Source organism: Schistocerca piceifrons, chromosome 7 (genome assembly GCF_021461385.2).
Source record: "Schistocerca piceifrons isolate TAMUIC-IGC-003096 chromosome 7, iqSchPice1.1, whole genome shotgun sequence".
Taxonomy (NCBI): Eukaryota; Metazoa; Arthropoda; class Insecta; order Orthoptera; family Acrididae; genus Schistocerca; species Schistocerca piceifrons.
In genome coordinates this window covers 321,045,474-321,062,979 of record NC_060144.1, presented here as the reverse complement: position 1 = coordinate 321,062,979, position 17,506 = coordinate 321,045,474, and the positions used below count along the sequence as shown (strand labels likewise).

Here is a 17,506-nt window from a genome sequence, read left to right as displayed (position 1 = left end):
AAACATCCTTCAACAATCGTCGAATGCGTCCGGGAGGCTTGATGGAGCGTTACGGTCTGGGGACTGTGACTGGACAGTGTATATAAAAAATCTTTCAGGAAGGACTTCGTAATAAGACAGCCTAAATTAGGAACTCCGATTATAAACTTCAATTTTTTGAGGCGATTCCAGAGGAATTATCCGAATTCGGACAGAAAATTACCGTCCAGTTGTACACTTCTTCTCACGAGCCAAAACATTATGACTGCTGGTCACAGTGAAACCGAATGAGTTCTGATGTGCTTGTAGGTGTGCGAGGCGATAAAAAAGTATATAAACAAAGCAGACACGAATGGGGAATCATTCTACAGATGATGCTGGTCGCAAATTGCAAAATCCAGTGATATATCGCGGTCGTTGACGTGCGTATGTTGAAAGTACGAGTAGGCGACGAGATATTGGACATCCACGCCATCAGAGAACTTTGGGGTTGGGCCATCCCTTCCCCTTACAAGTGGGCCGAGCGGTTCTAGGGGCTTCCGTCTGGAACCGCGCGACCGCTAAGGTCACAGGTTCGAATCCTGCCTCGGGCATGGATGTGTATGATGTCCTTAGGTTAGGTTTAAGTAGTTCTAAGTTCTAGGTGACTGATGACCTCAGATGTTAAGTCCCATAGTGCTCAGAGCCATTTGAACTATTTTTGTTGTAGATCAGGCTACAGAGTACAATGCTGCTGCAAGCAATTAATTGGAGGGTAATTTTCTTTCCGATTTCGGATAATTCCTCAGGAATCCCCACAAGAAGTTTATGATCAGAGACCCTAATTTAGGCAGTGTTATTACGAAGTCTTCCCTAAAATGTTTTTTTATATACAGTGTCGAGTCACATTTCCCAGACCGTAACGCTCCGGCCTCCTTCGTGGACCCTTTTAATGATTGTTGCAGGATGTTTGCTCTGAGACGTTTCACGCCATACACGCCTCTTTCGCCAGACACCATTACGTGTTTCCATGATGACCCAACGACATTGTGCAGTGGGCACAGGATCAACGAGACTGGACCGTGGATGAATATAAATATGTCAACTAGTCGGATAAACCACGTTTCTTGTTGCAGAAGGTCGGTAGTCGTGTCTGGATAGCCATTTTCCAGGCGAACAGCAGCTGGAAACGTACACCGCGCTACGGACGCAGGCCGGTGAGAGTAGTACGAGGACGAGTCAAATGAAAACTTTAAACATATTTTTAAATTTTGTTTATTGTGCAGAAGAAGTACAAAGCTGTATCACTTTTCAACATAATCTTCCCCATGCTCAATGCAAGTCCTCCAGTGCTTACAAAGTGCATAAATTTCTTCTTTAGGAAAAAAACTTTTGTTAGTCCGCGGAACCACTCATGCACCGCGTGTCGTTCCTCATCATCAGAAAACAACTTTTTTCCTCCCATTGCGTCTTTGAGTGGTCCAAACATATGGAAATCAATTGGGGCAAGGTCCGGTGAGTATGGTGGATGAGGAAGACACTCAAAATGCAGGTCTGTGATTGTTGCAACTGTTGCACGGGCAGTGTGGGGCCTTGCATTGTCATGTTGCAAAAGGACACCTGCTGACAGTAATTCACGTCACTTTGATTTGATTGCAGGCCGCAGATGATTTTTAGGAGATCTGTATATGATGCACTGGTGACAGTGGTCCCTCTAGGCATGTAATGCTCCAAAATGACGCCTTTTTCGTCCCAAAAGAGAATCAGCATAACCTTGCCTGCTGATGGTTCTGTTCGAAACTTCTCTGGTTTTGGTGATGAGGAATGGCGCCATTCCTTGCTCGCTCTCTTCGTTTCCGGTTGGTGGAAGTGAACCCAGGTTTCGTCCCCAGTAATGATTCTTTCAAGGAAGCCATCACCTTCTCGTTCAAAGCGCCTAAAAAGTTCTTCACAAGCATCAACACGTCGTTCTCTCATTTCAGGAGTCAGCTGCCATGGCACCCATCTTGCAGACACTTTGTGAAACCGGAGCACATCATGCACAATGTGGTGTGCTGACCCGTGACTAATCTGTAAACATGCTGCAATGTTATTCAGTGTCACTCGGCGGTTTTCCTTCACTATGGCTTCAACTGCTGCAATGTTCTGTGGAGTCACAACTCGTTGTGGCTGGCCTGGACGAGGAGCATCTTCCACTGAAGGCTCTCCATTTGTGAACTTCCTACTCCATTCATAGATTTGCTGTTGTGACAAACGTGCATCATTGCACTGAATCTTTATTCGTCGATGAATTTCAATAAGTTTCACACCTTCACTACCCAAAAACCGAATAACAGAACGCTGTTCTTCCCTGGTGCAAGTCGAAAGTGGGGCGACCATCTTTATACTGATACTCGGGCCGTATGTGTGCATCTGCACTATGCTGCCACCTACAGGCCACTCTGCACGCTGTTTGTAGCACGCTTACCAACTTACAGGATAACGGCGCGAAATTTCGATTTGTTATTACAAATTTAAGGTTTACATATGACTCACCCTCGTTTTATAGTATGAGGAACATTCATCTAGGCCTCCATGGAAAGTGTGGTAATAATCGAGGGCACCATGGCAGCTGTGGACTACGTAGACATTATTGTGTACTACCTGCAGCCCTTCATACTTCATGTCTTCCCTGACAAGGATGCCCCTTCTAGCAGGATAGCTGTTCGTGTCACCAGGCCAAAATCATGCGACTGTGGTTTGAGGAACGTGATAGTTAATTCACGGTCGTGTCTTGTCCACTAAAGTTACCTGATCACAAAACAACAGAACGCATTTAGGACGCCATAAGTCACCAGCTCCGCCACACAAACAACTGACCCTATTTTACGGGAATTCCCTGCCCTGTGCGTAGAACTCTGCTGCCAGACACTTCCAAAAACCAGACACACCCAGAGACCTACCGAGGAGTTTTTAATTCCATGCCATGCAGAATCATTGCGTTCCATGAGTTGACCAACATACTATTATGCAGGTGGTAAAAATGTACATCGGTGTATACAATGTGCGACTGGACCATGATGATCACTCACGTCTTGATAATGCGATGTTCTGAGTTTTCATGCAGCTCTAATTTTTTCTGTGAGTTCTATTACTTTCTTAACTCAGTTTTGCACCTGTTTTCTTCTCTGTCTCAGTCTGACTGCACTTCCCATCTGTCAAAATCTTATATGTATTGGTTCTGAGAACTATGGTACTGAACTTCTGAGGTCATCAGTCCCCCATAACTTAGAACTACTTAAACCGAACTAACCTAAGGACATCACACACATCCATGCTCGAGGCAGGATTCGAACCTGCGACCGTAGCGGTCGCGCGGTTCCAGACTGTAGCGCCTAGAACCTGCTCGGCCAGCCCGGCCGGCCTTATATGTACTATTTCTGTATAAAACGTCCGATGAATTTATCTGAACTCTATGTAGATCGTTTTTAACGTGTTAAATACGGAGTTGTTGCTTGTACGGGTATCTTAAAATTTCGTGGGTAACTCTTTTTGCTGGGAGTTTGTGGATGCTCCCCTAAGACTTTAATATTCTTTTTCGAATCCATGCGGCGATGTCGAATAATTTTTCTGTTGTTTCATTTGAGTTTGGTTTGTATCCATCTGTTCTCACCCAGCATATCTCATATATCACCTCCTACAAGGGGCGATCAACACCTTTCCGTTCGAAGTCAGTACAGTTCACAATCGGTATGCCGTTCATGCAAAATTGCCGTGAGGATTCTACGTCTGCATCTACATCTACATGGGTACTCCAAAACTCACACTAAGGTGCCTGGCAGAGGGTTCATCGAACCACCTTCACAATTCTCTATTATTCCAATCTCGTACAGCGCGCGGAAGGAATGAACACCTATATCTTTCCGTACGAGCTCTGATTTCCCTTATTTTATCGTGGTGACCGTTCCTCCCTACATTGGTCGGTGTCAACAAAATATTTTCGCATTCAGAGGAGAAAGTTGGTGATTGGAATTTCGTGAGAAGATTCCGTTGCAACGGAAAACGCCTTTCTTTTAATGATTTTCAGTCCAGATCCTGTATCTTTTCTGTGACACTCTCTCCCATATTTCGTGATAATACAAAACGTGCTGCCTTTCTTTGAAGTTTTTCGATGTACTCCGTCAGTCCTATCTGGTAAGGATCCAACATCGCGCAGCAGTATTCTAAAAGAGAACGGACAAGCGTAGTGTAGGCAGTCTCCTTAGTAGATCTGTTATATTTTCTAAGTGTTCTGTCAATAAAACGCAGCCTTTGGTTAGCCTTCTCCACAACATTTTCTGTGTGTTCCCTCCAATTTAAGTTGTTCGTAATTGTAATACCTAGGTATTTAGTTGAATTTACGGCTTTTAGATTAGACTTAATTATCGTGTAACCGAAGTTTAACCAGTTCCTTTTAGCACTCATGTGGATCACCTCACACTTTTTGTTATTTAGGGTCAACTGCCACTTTTCGCACCATTCAGATATCTTTTCTAAAGAGTTCTGCAGTTTGTTTTGATCTTCTGATGACTTTATTAGTCGATAAACGACAGCGTCATCTGCAAAAAACCGAAGACGGCTTCTCAGATTGTCTCCAAAATCGTTTATATAGATAAGGAACAGCAAAGGGCCTATAACACTACCTTGGGGAACGCCAGAAATCACTTCTGTTTTACTTGATGACTTTCCGTCAATTACTACGAACTGTGACCTCTCTGACAGGAAAACAGAAATCCAGTCACATAACTGAGACGATATTCCATAAGCACGCAATTTCACTACGAGCCGCTTGTGTGGTACAGTGTCAAAAGCCTTCCGGAAATCCATAAATACGGAATCGATCCGAAATCCCTTGTCAATAGCACTCAACACTTCGGGTGAATAGAGAGATAGTTGTGTTTCACAGGAACGACGTTTTCTAAACCCATGTTGACAGTGTGTCAATAGACCGTTTCCTTCGAGGTAATTCATAATGTTCGAACACAATAAATGTTCTAAAATCCTGCTGCATATCGACGTTAACGATATGGGACTGTAATTTAGTGGATTACTCCTACTGCCTTTGTTGAATATCGGTGTGACCTGTGCAACTTTGCGGTCTTTGGGTACGGATATTTCGTCTAGCGAAAGGTTGTATATGATTGTTAAGTATGGAGCTAATGCATCACCATACTCCGAAAGGAACCTAATTGGTATACAGTCTTTCGAGGCAATCATCCCACCGGTGCACCAGGTTGAAGATATCCGTTTGGTAAAATACCGTGTCCAGCTGAGTGGAGAGATCCGTAAGTGCCTCCTGCACATACCTGTCCGACAGGAGTCGTCGACTCTACAAGGCCTTCGTTTAGGGACTCGATGCGTGTTATTCGCAATGGTAGGGATCGGGACTCTGGGGCGGGTGCTCCAGTGTCTCCCACTTGGCTTGGCGGAACTTCTGCTTCCCTCCCAGACCTTGTGTCGAATTGTGACCAGCACGAAACTAGGCACACCATTCCACTACGGTGGTTTTCGGCAGACATCTCCCCTATACAAATTCTTCTTCTTCCCTTGGATGTCCACCGGCGTTTGCCTTTCGGCAGCTAAGAAAAATAACAGCACATTGCTCCCGTTTGAATGCATTTGGTAATAACGTCGTCATAGTTCACATACTTGCATTTACCGCACGCACGTCGAAAAGACACAAATACCTACACGTCGGTTTTTATATACCCGCATCGGAACAACGCTCTAACGGAAACACAGTACTGGCCATTAAAATTGCTACACCACGAAGATGACGTGCTACAGACGCGAAATTTAACCGACAGGAAAAAGATGCTGTGATATGCAAATGATTAGATTTTCAGAGCATTCACGCAAGGTTGGCGCCGGTGGCGACACCTACAACGTGCTGACACGAGGAAAGTTTCCAACCGATTTCTCATACACAAACAGCAATTGACCGGCGTTGCCTGGTGAAACGTTGTTGTGATGCCCCGTGTGAGGAGGAGAAATGCGTACCATCATGTTTCCGACTTTGATAAAGGTCGGATTGTAGCCTATCGCGATTGCCGTTTATCGTATCGCGACATTGCTGCTCGCGTTGGTCGAGATCCAGTGACTGTTAGCAGAATATGGAATCGATGGGTTGAGGAGGGTAATACGCAACGCCGTGCTGGATCCCAACGGCCTTGTATCACCAGCAGTCGAGATGACAGGCATCTTATCCGCATGACTGTAATGGCTCGTGCAGCTACATCTTGATCCCTGAGCCAACAGATGCGGACCTTTGCAAGACAACAACCATCTGCACGAACAGTTCGACGACGTTTGCAGCAGCATGGACTGTCAGCTCGGAGACCATGGCTGCGGTTACCCTTGACGCTGCATCACAGACAGGAGCGCCTGCGATGGTGTACTCAACGACGAACCAGGGTGCACGAATGGCAAAACGTCATCTTTTCGGATGAATCCCGGTTCTGTTTACAGCATCATGATAGTCGCATCTGTTTTTGGCGACATCACGATGAAAGCACATTATAAGCGCGTATTCGTCATCGTCATACTGGCGTATCACTCGGCGTGATGGTATGGGGTGCCATTGGTTACAGGTCTCAGTCACCTCTTGTTCGCATTGACGGCACATTGAACAGTGGACGTTACATTTCAGACGTGTTACGACCCGTGGCTCTACCCTTTATTCGATCCCTGCGAAACCCTACATTTCAACAGGATAATGCACGACCGCATGTTGCAGGTCCTGTACGGGCCTATCTGGATACAGAAAATGTTCGACTGCTGCCCTGGCTAGCACATTCTCCAGATCTCTCACCAATTGAAAACGTCTGGTCAATGGTGGTCGAGCAACTGGCTCGTCACAATACGCCAGTCATTACTCTTGATGAACTGTGGTATCGTGTTGAAGTTGCATGGGCAGCTGTACCTGTACACGCCATTCAAGCTCTGTTTGGCTCAATGCCCAGGCGTATCAAGGCCGTTATTGCGGCTAGAGGTGGTGTGTTCTGGGTACTGATTTCTCATGATCTATGCACCCAAATTACGTGAAAATGTAATCACATTTCAGTTCTAGTATAATATACTTGTCCAGTGAATACCCGTTTATCATCTGCATTTCTTCTTGGTGTAGCAATTTTAGTGGCCAATAATGTATTTTGATCGCCCCTCATAAATGAATATAAGATATGAATATAAGATTTTTGCAGACATACAGGCCTTATGATTTGATAATTATGTTGTAGAGTTTGTTTTTTGTATTGTGTGCTTGAATTTCTATAGAGAAATTCTCTGTTCCATATTTATTTCTTCCACAGTAGATTCAGGGAACTCGCATAGGAATATTAAGTACGGAACTCCCTCGAATCAATTGTGGACAATTTTTCTATGTCGTGGTTACAGCACATGAACTGAGTTCTTTTTTGGGAGAAAGTATGTAAGCCAAGCTTTTGAGCGTATTAACTATCCGAAAAATGTCACATTACAGCCTTAAGCTACTGGTTAAATTATTTATACAACCTTTTCAGTCGTCTGACCGTCATCAAGTTCATAAAAGTACTCGCAGCATCATGTGATATTGCTGAAGACTTGGCAGATGATTGGTGGCAGCGGTGGTGATAAATCCATTAACAATAGACTGTCACCATATTTTAATAGAAATTATGTCGAAAATCTATAAAAACTGTGCTGCGGAGAGCACACGTTCATAACAGGATTGCAGTTTTAACGTGAGTGTGTACACTCCACAGCACAGTTCTTAAAGATCAACGACGTAATTTATATTGCGTTAGGATGACAGTGTATTGTCTATGTTTTTATGAACTGGCAATAACGAGTTTATATTTCTTCTAACATGATGCTGTGAATAATTCTATGAACTTGATGATGGTCAGAGGATTGGAACTGGTTGTATAAATAAAGTATTTTACCAGCAGCTCAAGACGATAATACGACATTTTTCAAATGTATAAAAGCTGTTGGGCACTCCCTCCTGAAAATATATTAATTTCTGTTTCATTCCAGTGGTTTCGAAATTTGCTAATATTGCCAAACAGCGAAAGCACAGGTTGATATACCATCATAAACACATTTTTTAAGTATCGATCGTAAGATTTCGATTTGTCTCTTACTGTGCTCATTTCGGCGTCGCACGATTCTGTGTTGGTTTAATCGCCCTAATCGATTTCCCTTAAGACCAGAATCTTCTGGATTTCTCGAAAATATTCGTAGCTAACGCCTGTCCTGAAGCAAATAAAACGATTTATTTACCAAGGGCGCCGAGACGATAGGCGGTTGTGAACAACACAGCGCCCTTCTCCACGAAATAGTGTGGAGTACCATTGAAGGAAAAACCCTTTGAGAAGCCGCCACCGTGAATGTAGACCATGACGGGGAAAGGACCACTCCCCGTAGCCGGCACATACACGTTGAGGTAGAGGCAGTCTTCGGAGCCGTCGTAGTCGGTCTGGGGGCAGCCTCGCGCGAGGGTAAGCGCGTCTCGAACCCCGGACCACGAGGGAGCCGGCTGCGGGTCCTGCGCACGTCAGCACATGGTCAAGACCAATCGCTACTGCCACCAATACATGCACGCGTCACAGTACGACATATTGATCCACACATTTAAACATTAATACACTTAGGGAGGTTCCTACCCCATTCCGTGGCATCTAATAGTCAGGCCCACTAGATGAGTGGGTTGTCAAGCGAGTGCATCAGAAATATTTTCATGATCATCGTACCCACTGAAACTATGCTTGAAATATGAGCCGTAGTGCCTATCAGTTAAGCTATAATTTATTCTCGTCCTTACTTTTTAATGCAACGGAATGGATAACGCATCTGGCTAATAGCTAGTGCACATTTCTGATGGACTCACTCCACTCTGGCAAGGCCACGTTTCCTTCCTGTGGTACATATTTTATCCAAAACTTGGACATCCCCGCAAGAAAATGGAGGTTATGGTGAAATAATTCAACAAAATGGCTACCCACAACTCAATAAACAAGACCACTATTTGTCTGATATATCTCCACTTTTATTGCAATAAATTCTTTCATGCTAATGTTGCAAAATATCTTGCATTACACTTAAACACAATAGTAAAACAAGTGATTCTCCACCCAATGGGCATTATACTATGGTCTCCTAATGTTTCTGTCTATTTCTACTGTGCACTTTCTGGATTGGTAAGGAATCTTTTGCTACTTCATTCTCTCCCACACTCTCATACTCTCATTCATTAGCAACATAACGAATTTACTAACTTTCGTGCTGTACTAGGGAAAATCATGGTTGACCCACTAAATTCGCTACTGTCTCATGCAAATCACACAGATTAAATACACATAATAAATCACACTAACAGTATAAAACACATCTCTACAAACAAAATGTTTGGTTTTATACTCGATCTGCTTTCCCACACCAAACAATAGTCATCCCAGAGGATTTGTGCACATCTCCCTGTGCAATTCAACCCTCATGGTGTTGCCGGGTAGATGGCTGACTCACCTTACTTCACTCTCAGAGTATCTGAATATCAATCTGGCATCACACGAATGTATCTCATAATGGAAGTTTTGGTATCTTATTTATTTCACACATGGATCCTCAACTGAATGCTAGCACAAGCACTTCTAATTCTTTTTATTGTCTCATAGTCAGGTTGATACTCACACTGTACTCACCATGTGGAAGTGCTTGTCTCTAATTCAAGTTCTGCACACGGAAATCTTAATTATTTTCAACTTAGATTTAGACACGCAAGTATTTCATCTTAATACTACCACACGCTAGTATTTCGTCTTATCATTACAACACGTCGTTTCTTTGTCACTTCCGAAAAATCCTATGTTCTCCATGAATTTTTATCTGCCTATCTTTCTCAGAACAATTTACATCAGCCTCCCACCAAAAGTTTCTGAAAAGAGAAATTATTAGTTCACCTACACCTAAATATTCTACTTGCATAACATTTTCATTTAACTTCGTTTTTCTGGAGCACACATAGAACACGTCTTCACACCTCAGGAACCAGCGACAGAGTGCTGAAACATGGCCGTTCATGCGGTCATCCCGCGCTTCCGCAGAAGTGAGGGAGGGCCTTGCCACCGTATTGGTCAGCCACATTCCAGGCCCTCTGGTGCTCTGGTCTACTTCCTCTCTTTGGTTCGGCCAAAGGTGACCAGAGAACCGTCTCAAAGATGATTACAGTATCTACCTTCACTATCTGTGCAGCAGACGACCAGCCATTCATTCAATTCACAAACATTACCAAACTGGATTCAGGGATCTATTTCAAGGAAGTACACATGTGAATAATTAAACATACAAATTGCCCTTCTTTCCTACGTTGGTAACTGGCTTCGGTGTATTAAATAAAATTGTGTTATTCTACAAAAAACGCTGTTCTGACAAGAACAACAAAGTATGTTGTTGCACATCTTTTCTATGTTGGGCAGTACTGTACCCTTTCAACTTAAACAACGTTACTCTGTACTGAAGGGGAAAAATCGCAGCAGCAAAAAGTAATTAATGTAGACTAATTAAATTACGGGAATACATTTGTCTAGGTAACATTTTTAAGTGATTAACATTGCAAATCGCAGCTTAATGCAAGTTGAAATAAGCCATAGCAAATGTGAAATGCTGGTACATTAATAACCGGTGTAAATGCTAAAATGTTGAATGCGAGCATGCAAGGGCGCTTGCGTTGTGTTGTATAGGTGCCGAATGTCAGTTTGTGGGTTGGGGTTCCAAGCTTGTTGCACTTGGTCGGTCAATACAGGAACGGTTAATGCTGTTTGTGATGGACAACGCTGGAGTTGTCGTCCGATGATGTCTCATATGTGCTCGATTGGAGGCAGATCCGGTGATCGGGCAGGCCAAGATAACGTGTCGGCACTCTGTAGAGCTTGTTGGGCTATAAAAGCGGTAGGTGGGCGAGCGTTGTCCTGTTGGAAAACACGCCGCAGACTGCTGTTCATGAATGGTGTCACAACAGGTCGAAGCACCAGAATGATTACAAATTTGCACTCAGGTCGCTTGGAACAACCACGAGAATGTTCCTGTTGTCAAAGAATATCGCAATCCAGACCATAACTCCAAAGCAGCCATGGACGCGGATACGGCAGCCTTTAAGGCCACCCTGACTGCAGAGACGGAGGAGGCATGCAGCCAACTGCGGCAATTGCGCTCGCAGATGGCGCACGACACCTGTGCGGACGCCACAGGCGAAGAGAAGACGCCAGCCGCCGCTCCCCTGACGGAGCAGCCGGCGGAAGGACACACCGCGGCGGACACACTGGACACCGAAGAAGACGGAACGCGCCGCAACAACGCCGAAGCCTGTCGGCTCCGAGCAGCTCTGCTCTGACGAGTGGGCTACCGGGGCGATCAGGACGCTCAAGAGCATGGGCTACGTCGTCCGCCACACGGGAAAGACTCAGCCGCGGCGCTTGGCTTCGACGCACGCCCACCAGACACCGATGGACGACCTGGACCCTCTCCCGCGCGTAGTCACCACTGACAGCACGGCATTGGGCTCTCACAGCTCAAACTCAAGCACACAGTGCTGCAATATCGTCACGGACTGATCTCTTATGACGAACACTTGGCATGAGATGGTATCCGATTGCACGACACCCGCTTCTAACTTAACTCATCCTTGCATGACCTATCGCAGTCCGCAAGACGTCTGCTACTGCTCTTATTACCCGACCTAAGTATCGTAGAGGTTTTTTTTCCTTGGCGCGTGCCTTGACACTTTTTTCCCTCTGACCTTCAAACCGCTTCCCTTCGTTCGACTTTCGACCCAATCTGTCTCCAGATGAGCGCGTATTAATGGTTAACCTTAACCAGACGTACGCAAACATCGCAGTACCCACATCCTGCGACACCTCACTTTAGTGAACACTAACCCTTATGCACAGATGGCAGTAGACCTTTTGAGTTGGCCATCATGCCGGTGTGGGCGTGGAGGAGCTCCACTTCTTAAAAACAAAATTCAGGTGTAGGTCGTGCGTGTAGCACGCCGAGAGGTTGGTTTCAGGCCATCAACTGGCCTCCTTCTAACCAAACACGGCTGTCACTGGCACTGTAGAAGGACCAGCTTTCATCTGAAAACAAAACAGATCTCTACCCTGCCCTCCAATGAGCTCTACCTTGACAGCACTGAAATCGCAAATGGTGGTGGTTTCCGGTCAGTGGGATGCATGCTAGATGGCATCTGCCTCGGAGTTGTCCTTGAAGTAACCGATTAGTCACCGTTCGTTGTGTCACTGTGATGCCAAATTCTGCTCAAATTGTTATTGCAGTTGCTGAACGATGCGTCAGAGCCATACGCTGGACACGATGGTCTTCCCTCCCGGCACTGTCACGTGAGCGTCCGGAGCCCAGTCTGCCTGTACCCTTATATCCTAGTGACTACCGCTGCCAGCGGTCATGTACAGTAGGTACATTTGGTTCAAATGGTTCAAATGGCTCTGAGCACTATGGGACTTAACAAACATCTGAGGTCATCAGTCCCCTAGAACTTAGAACTACTTAAACCTAACTAACCTAAGGTCATCACACACATCCATGCCCGAGGCAGGGTTCGAACCTGCGACCGTAGCAGTCGCGCGGTTCCGGACTGAAGCATCTAGAACCGCTCGGCCACCGCGGCAGGCAGCTACATTTCTGCCACGTCTTTCAGCAATATCTCAGGAGACACATCCTTCTCGTTGCCCTATTATACGACCTAATTCAAACGGAATGAGATGTTGAGAACGGCATTTTTTGTCGCCTTAATGGCGTTCTTGATTAACATCTACTCAACACGTCCTGGCTCAAAGGTAACTTATACCCACGACCGTTGTTGTGTGTATTTGAAGCAAACCTGATCCGCATCGTCATAGTGATGCTACTAGCGCGACTCTTATGAGACTGGCACGACATATGAATAAACATCATCTTTCAGATGTAGAAAGATGCCCTCCAGCATTCTTTGATGTAGCATAACTCCTTCAGGCAACGATAGGTTCAAAGTTTATTTATTCATTTATTCAGTGATTTGGTCTGGGCATATTGAGATCTCCAGGTCCTCAGACCAGATCAAACACCTCACATAAGTTTGCAAAATTTTACACACTTGTCGCTTTGGAGCGCTACATAAAGGGTTTTAGGGATATGAGAGCAGATATTTTTATTGATGTATGAAGACAGTGTACTGAATAACATTATATCGGTATGTACTTCATCTGCAGACTAACAGTTATAACTACTAGGAGTAGTATGTTCCTAGATAGGTTAGTATCTACAAGTAGTTGTGCCAAGAGATTTCATTAATGCTTACGAGGGCTGTTCAGGAAGTAAGCTCCGATCGGTCGCGAAATGGAAATGACAGTGAAAATCCGCAGCAGCTTTGCACAGATGTGTTGAGCAGTCTCTAGGAAGCCTGTCGATCGTTTCACGTATCTCTTTTTAGTTCTGACAAGGGAACCTCCCCATCGCACCCCCCTCAGATTTAGTTATAAGTTGTCACAGTGGATAGGCCTTGAAAAACTGAACACAGATCAATCGAGAAAATAGAAAGTTGTGTGGAACTATGAAAAAAATAAGCAAAATTTACAAACTGAGTAGTCCATGTGCAACATAGGCAACGTCAAGGACAGTGTGAGCTCAGGAGTGCCGTGGTCCCGTGGTTAGCGTGAGCCGCTGTCGAACGAGGGGTCCTTGGTTCAAGGTTTCCCTTGAGTGAAAAGTTTACTTTCTTTATTTTGGCAAAGTTATGATCTTTCCGTTCGTTCATTGACGTCTATGTTCACCGTAATAAGTTTAGTGTCTGTGTTTTGCGACCGCACCGCAAAACCCTGCGATTAGTAGACGAAAGGATGTGCCTCTCCAATGGGAACGGAAAGCATTTGATCGCAAGGTCATAGGTCAACCGATTCCTCCACAGGAAAACACGTCTGATATATTCTATACGACACTGGTGACGGCATGTGCGTCACATGACAGGAATTTGTTGTCGACCCACCTAACTTGTAGACTTGGCGAATGGGTAAAAAGATTCTTCTACCTTGCCCGATTAAGGTTTTCTTGTGGATGTGATAATCACCCCCAAAAAAGTGATGAAAACGTAAGAGTTAGTCACATAAACAGCAACAAATGAATGCAACAGTTTCACAGCAGCACAGTTTTCCCTGTGCTCTGTCTAAACATATGTTTTTAACGTTTTCAAATTTTTCCGTGTGTAAACCGTCAAATCCTGCATATGTCCAAGCAAATCTGAACATGTCCTGGAATTTTGGAGAGCGAAGTTGATTATGTGTGAGTGCCTGAACTTTGATAATTGACACACGATCACGTAAACAATACTGCTCTGTGTACCTGTGCAGCTTCGCAAAATCATAGACTCTTTTAACAAAGTATTTCACTTGCCGAAAACCAAACACATCTAACGGTTGCACAAGAGGTGTCCAGCCTGGAGGAATGGTAATCACGTCTACTCCCACACTAAAATTGTACAATGCCTGATCCTTCTATTCTGTATAGGCTGTATAAAAAATTAAACTTTTCACTCGAGGGAAGCCTTGAACTTTTCACAGCTGCACTCGCTAACTACGGGACCACGGCGCTCCTGAGCTTGCATTGTCCTTGATGTTGCATATCTTGCACATGGACTACTCAGTTTGTATATTTTGCTTACTTTTTTCATAGTTCCACACAACTTCTTCCTGTTTTCTCGATTGATCTGTGTTCAGTTTTTCAAGGCCTATCCACTGTGCCAACTGATAACTAAATCTGAGGGGGGTGCGATGGGGAGGTCCCCTTGTGAGCACACAGTGAGCACGTTAAGATGCCTGGACCAACAGTGTCTGCCGCTAAGTATGGGTCCGAGGGATTTCTCCTGATTTCATGCAACCCCACATAACGTACCTCTCAAACATTTCTTCCTTCATGACAATTCTTGGCCGCACACTTCAGGGGCAATGAGGACGCCCCTGCAGCGTTTTAGATGGAACATATTTGATCAACCATCATGCAGTCTGGACTTGGCTCTCTGCTCACGTGAACCGCTGGCTATGAAGACATTTTGGTGCAGACCAGCGTATAGAAACCACAGGCAGCTCTTTTTTATGATAGCGTGTTGGAAAGATGGTACAATGTTACGAAAAAATGTCTAAGTCGGAGCGACGCCTATGTAAAGAAGTAACTGGAAGGTATAGCAAACTGTTGCAAATAAAACATTTTTGATTATCACCGCGGTTTCCATTTCGCGACCGATCGATCCTTACTTTCCGAACAGCTCTCAGTTACTTTCTCCTGGGTAGCAGGTCAGGTGACGAAAGGTGGACGCATGGACGCAAAACGTGTAGCCTATAGTGACAGTTGTAGTCCACTTAGCGGTGCAGTTACGACTGTGCAGAAAGGATCAGGTAGTAAATTATGTGACTTGTTTGTGGGATGAGTGATAGACGTAAAGAGAAACACACACTCTGGAGTGGACATATATTATGGTACCAACGATCACAGTATTTGCAGTTAGACCTCTAACACCCTGTATAATGCAGTACTGATACCAGGCAGTCATGCGAACGTCCACCTCTGACGTAAATCATGACAATGAAGTGGTGAGTATGTGCCAGTCAGCTGTATGGAACGAGCGCAGTTCAAAATGGTTCAAATGGCTCTGAGCACTATGGGACTCAACTGCTGTGGTCATAAGTCCCCTAGAACTTAGAACTACTTAAACCTAACTAACCTAAGGACAGCACACAACACCCAGCCATCACGAGGTAGAGAAAATCCCTGACCCCGCCGGGAATCGAACCCGGGAACCCGGGCGTGGGAAGCGAGAACGCTACCGCACGACCACGAGATGCGGGCCACGAGCGCAGTAAGAAGGACGATGTAGAGGAATATCAGAGAGAAGCTGTCATGTTTGAAGGTGCCAATGATGGCACCGAGAATGAAGTTGCAGGATGTCTTAGTGAATCAACGAGGTCTGCTCGACATGACTACAACAAGTGGTGTATCACTCGCAACCACGTAACATAGTGTAAGAATAGTCGTAAAAAGATGCTTACCGACAGACTCTAGAGACGAGTGTCACTCCTGTCGACGACAATCGATTTCAAATCCGAGACAGTAATTGCTGTTCAGTGGAAGGAGGTCTATCTGAATCAGCTATATTGCGAAGGGAAGTGTGAAGAACAGACCTTTTGGGTCGAGGCATTGCTGTAGCGGCACATGTCTACAATGGGCCAACACAGCTGGATAGTTGCTGACGGCAGGCGTGGCGTTCGTTCAGTTGGTGCAAGACGTCGAGTGAAGCGACAGTCCAATAAGACGTTCAACTCATAGTGTAGAGCGGATGTGGCTCTGGCTGGAGGTGGTTCTGTGATTTTTCGGGGGTGAATGTCGTTTCGAGACCCTGGCTCACTTATCCACCTTACCGTGAACATGAAACTGGAGGTTTATCTCAGCATTCTCGGTAATCTTGTGTTGCCCTTTCTTCAGCGTCTTCATGAAGAGTGCGGTGTGGATAGTCTCGTCTTCCGAGGTGACAACAGCCAGGCACGCTATCGGACCTCGACTGCTCGAGTGGCTCGTTGAACCACCCGACCTTAAGCCGTCGGCACATGGGCCGTGCTGTCGAACGTTAACGTTGAGCGCGCCAAGTTCAACGTGCTGCTGAACGCTCAGGAAATATGCGAGTTGTGCATACGGTACGTGGGCCCCAACGTGGTATACGCGATCGCAACTCACTGCAGCGGCAGTTGAGGGGTGTTTCTAGTTCGTAAATCACACTGTATACTCAACGGGCGCGCGTAAAATTCCCACGTTAGCTCTATTAAAACGCACATTTACTCCGTCGTCCACGAAAAGGAAAGTACCATGTCCAACCAATAAGAACACAGGTTTATAAAAGTTCCATTACAAACACTACTGCCCGAGCGGTTCTAGGCGCTTCAGTCTGGAACCGCGCGACCGCTACGGTCACAGGTTCGAATCCTGCCTTGGGACATGGATGTGTGTGATGTCCTTAGGTTAGTTAGGTTTAAGTAGTTCTAAGTTCTAGGGCATTGATGACCTCAGATGTTAAGTCCCATAGAGCTCAGAGCCATTTGAAACATTTTGGACAAACACTGCGGTACAAATTTGGAATACTTCTCCGCATAAGGTAAACATTATTTCATCATGTCCACATTTTGGTAAAACCCCAAGGTCAGTCTTACTTTATTACTGTTCCTACCCAGTAGCAGAATCTTTGCAACATATGAATTACGAAGCGTAAAAGGAAAAGGAGCAAAATATCTTTATACAAGTACCGCAAGCTGTCCTGTAGATTAAGCCAATCGAACAAAGTCACCCCCCAAAAACAGGTGAACTTATATTTACATAACATCAATTATTATAGCATATACTTATATTAAACTAATAGTAAAGTATCAGAACCCAACAAAACGCGAATGTTAGGAAAAAATTTGGAAGTGTTAAGACGCGATCCACCGTCCCAACAAAAACTCACTACCGGACAGAGATGCTACTC

General features: G+C 45.0%; 1 protein-coding gene across 1 annotated transcript in view; it reads right to left on the bottom strand.

Annotated features, from left to right (window-relative positions):
- The window catches only part of LOC124805659 (esterase FE4-like), an 80,317-nt gene that overhangs the window by 18,216 nt on the left and 44,595 nt on the right, over positions 1–17,506 (bottom strand). The window contains exon 3 of the mRNA XM_047266227.1: positions 8,239–8,503. Coding sequence (XP_047122183.1) covers positions 8,239–8,503 — 265 coding nt within the window. The remainder of the gene's footprint in view (positions 1–8,238; positions 8,504–17,506) is intronic.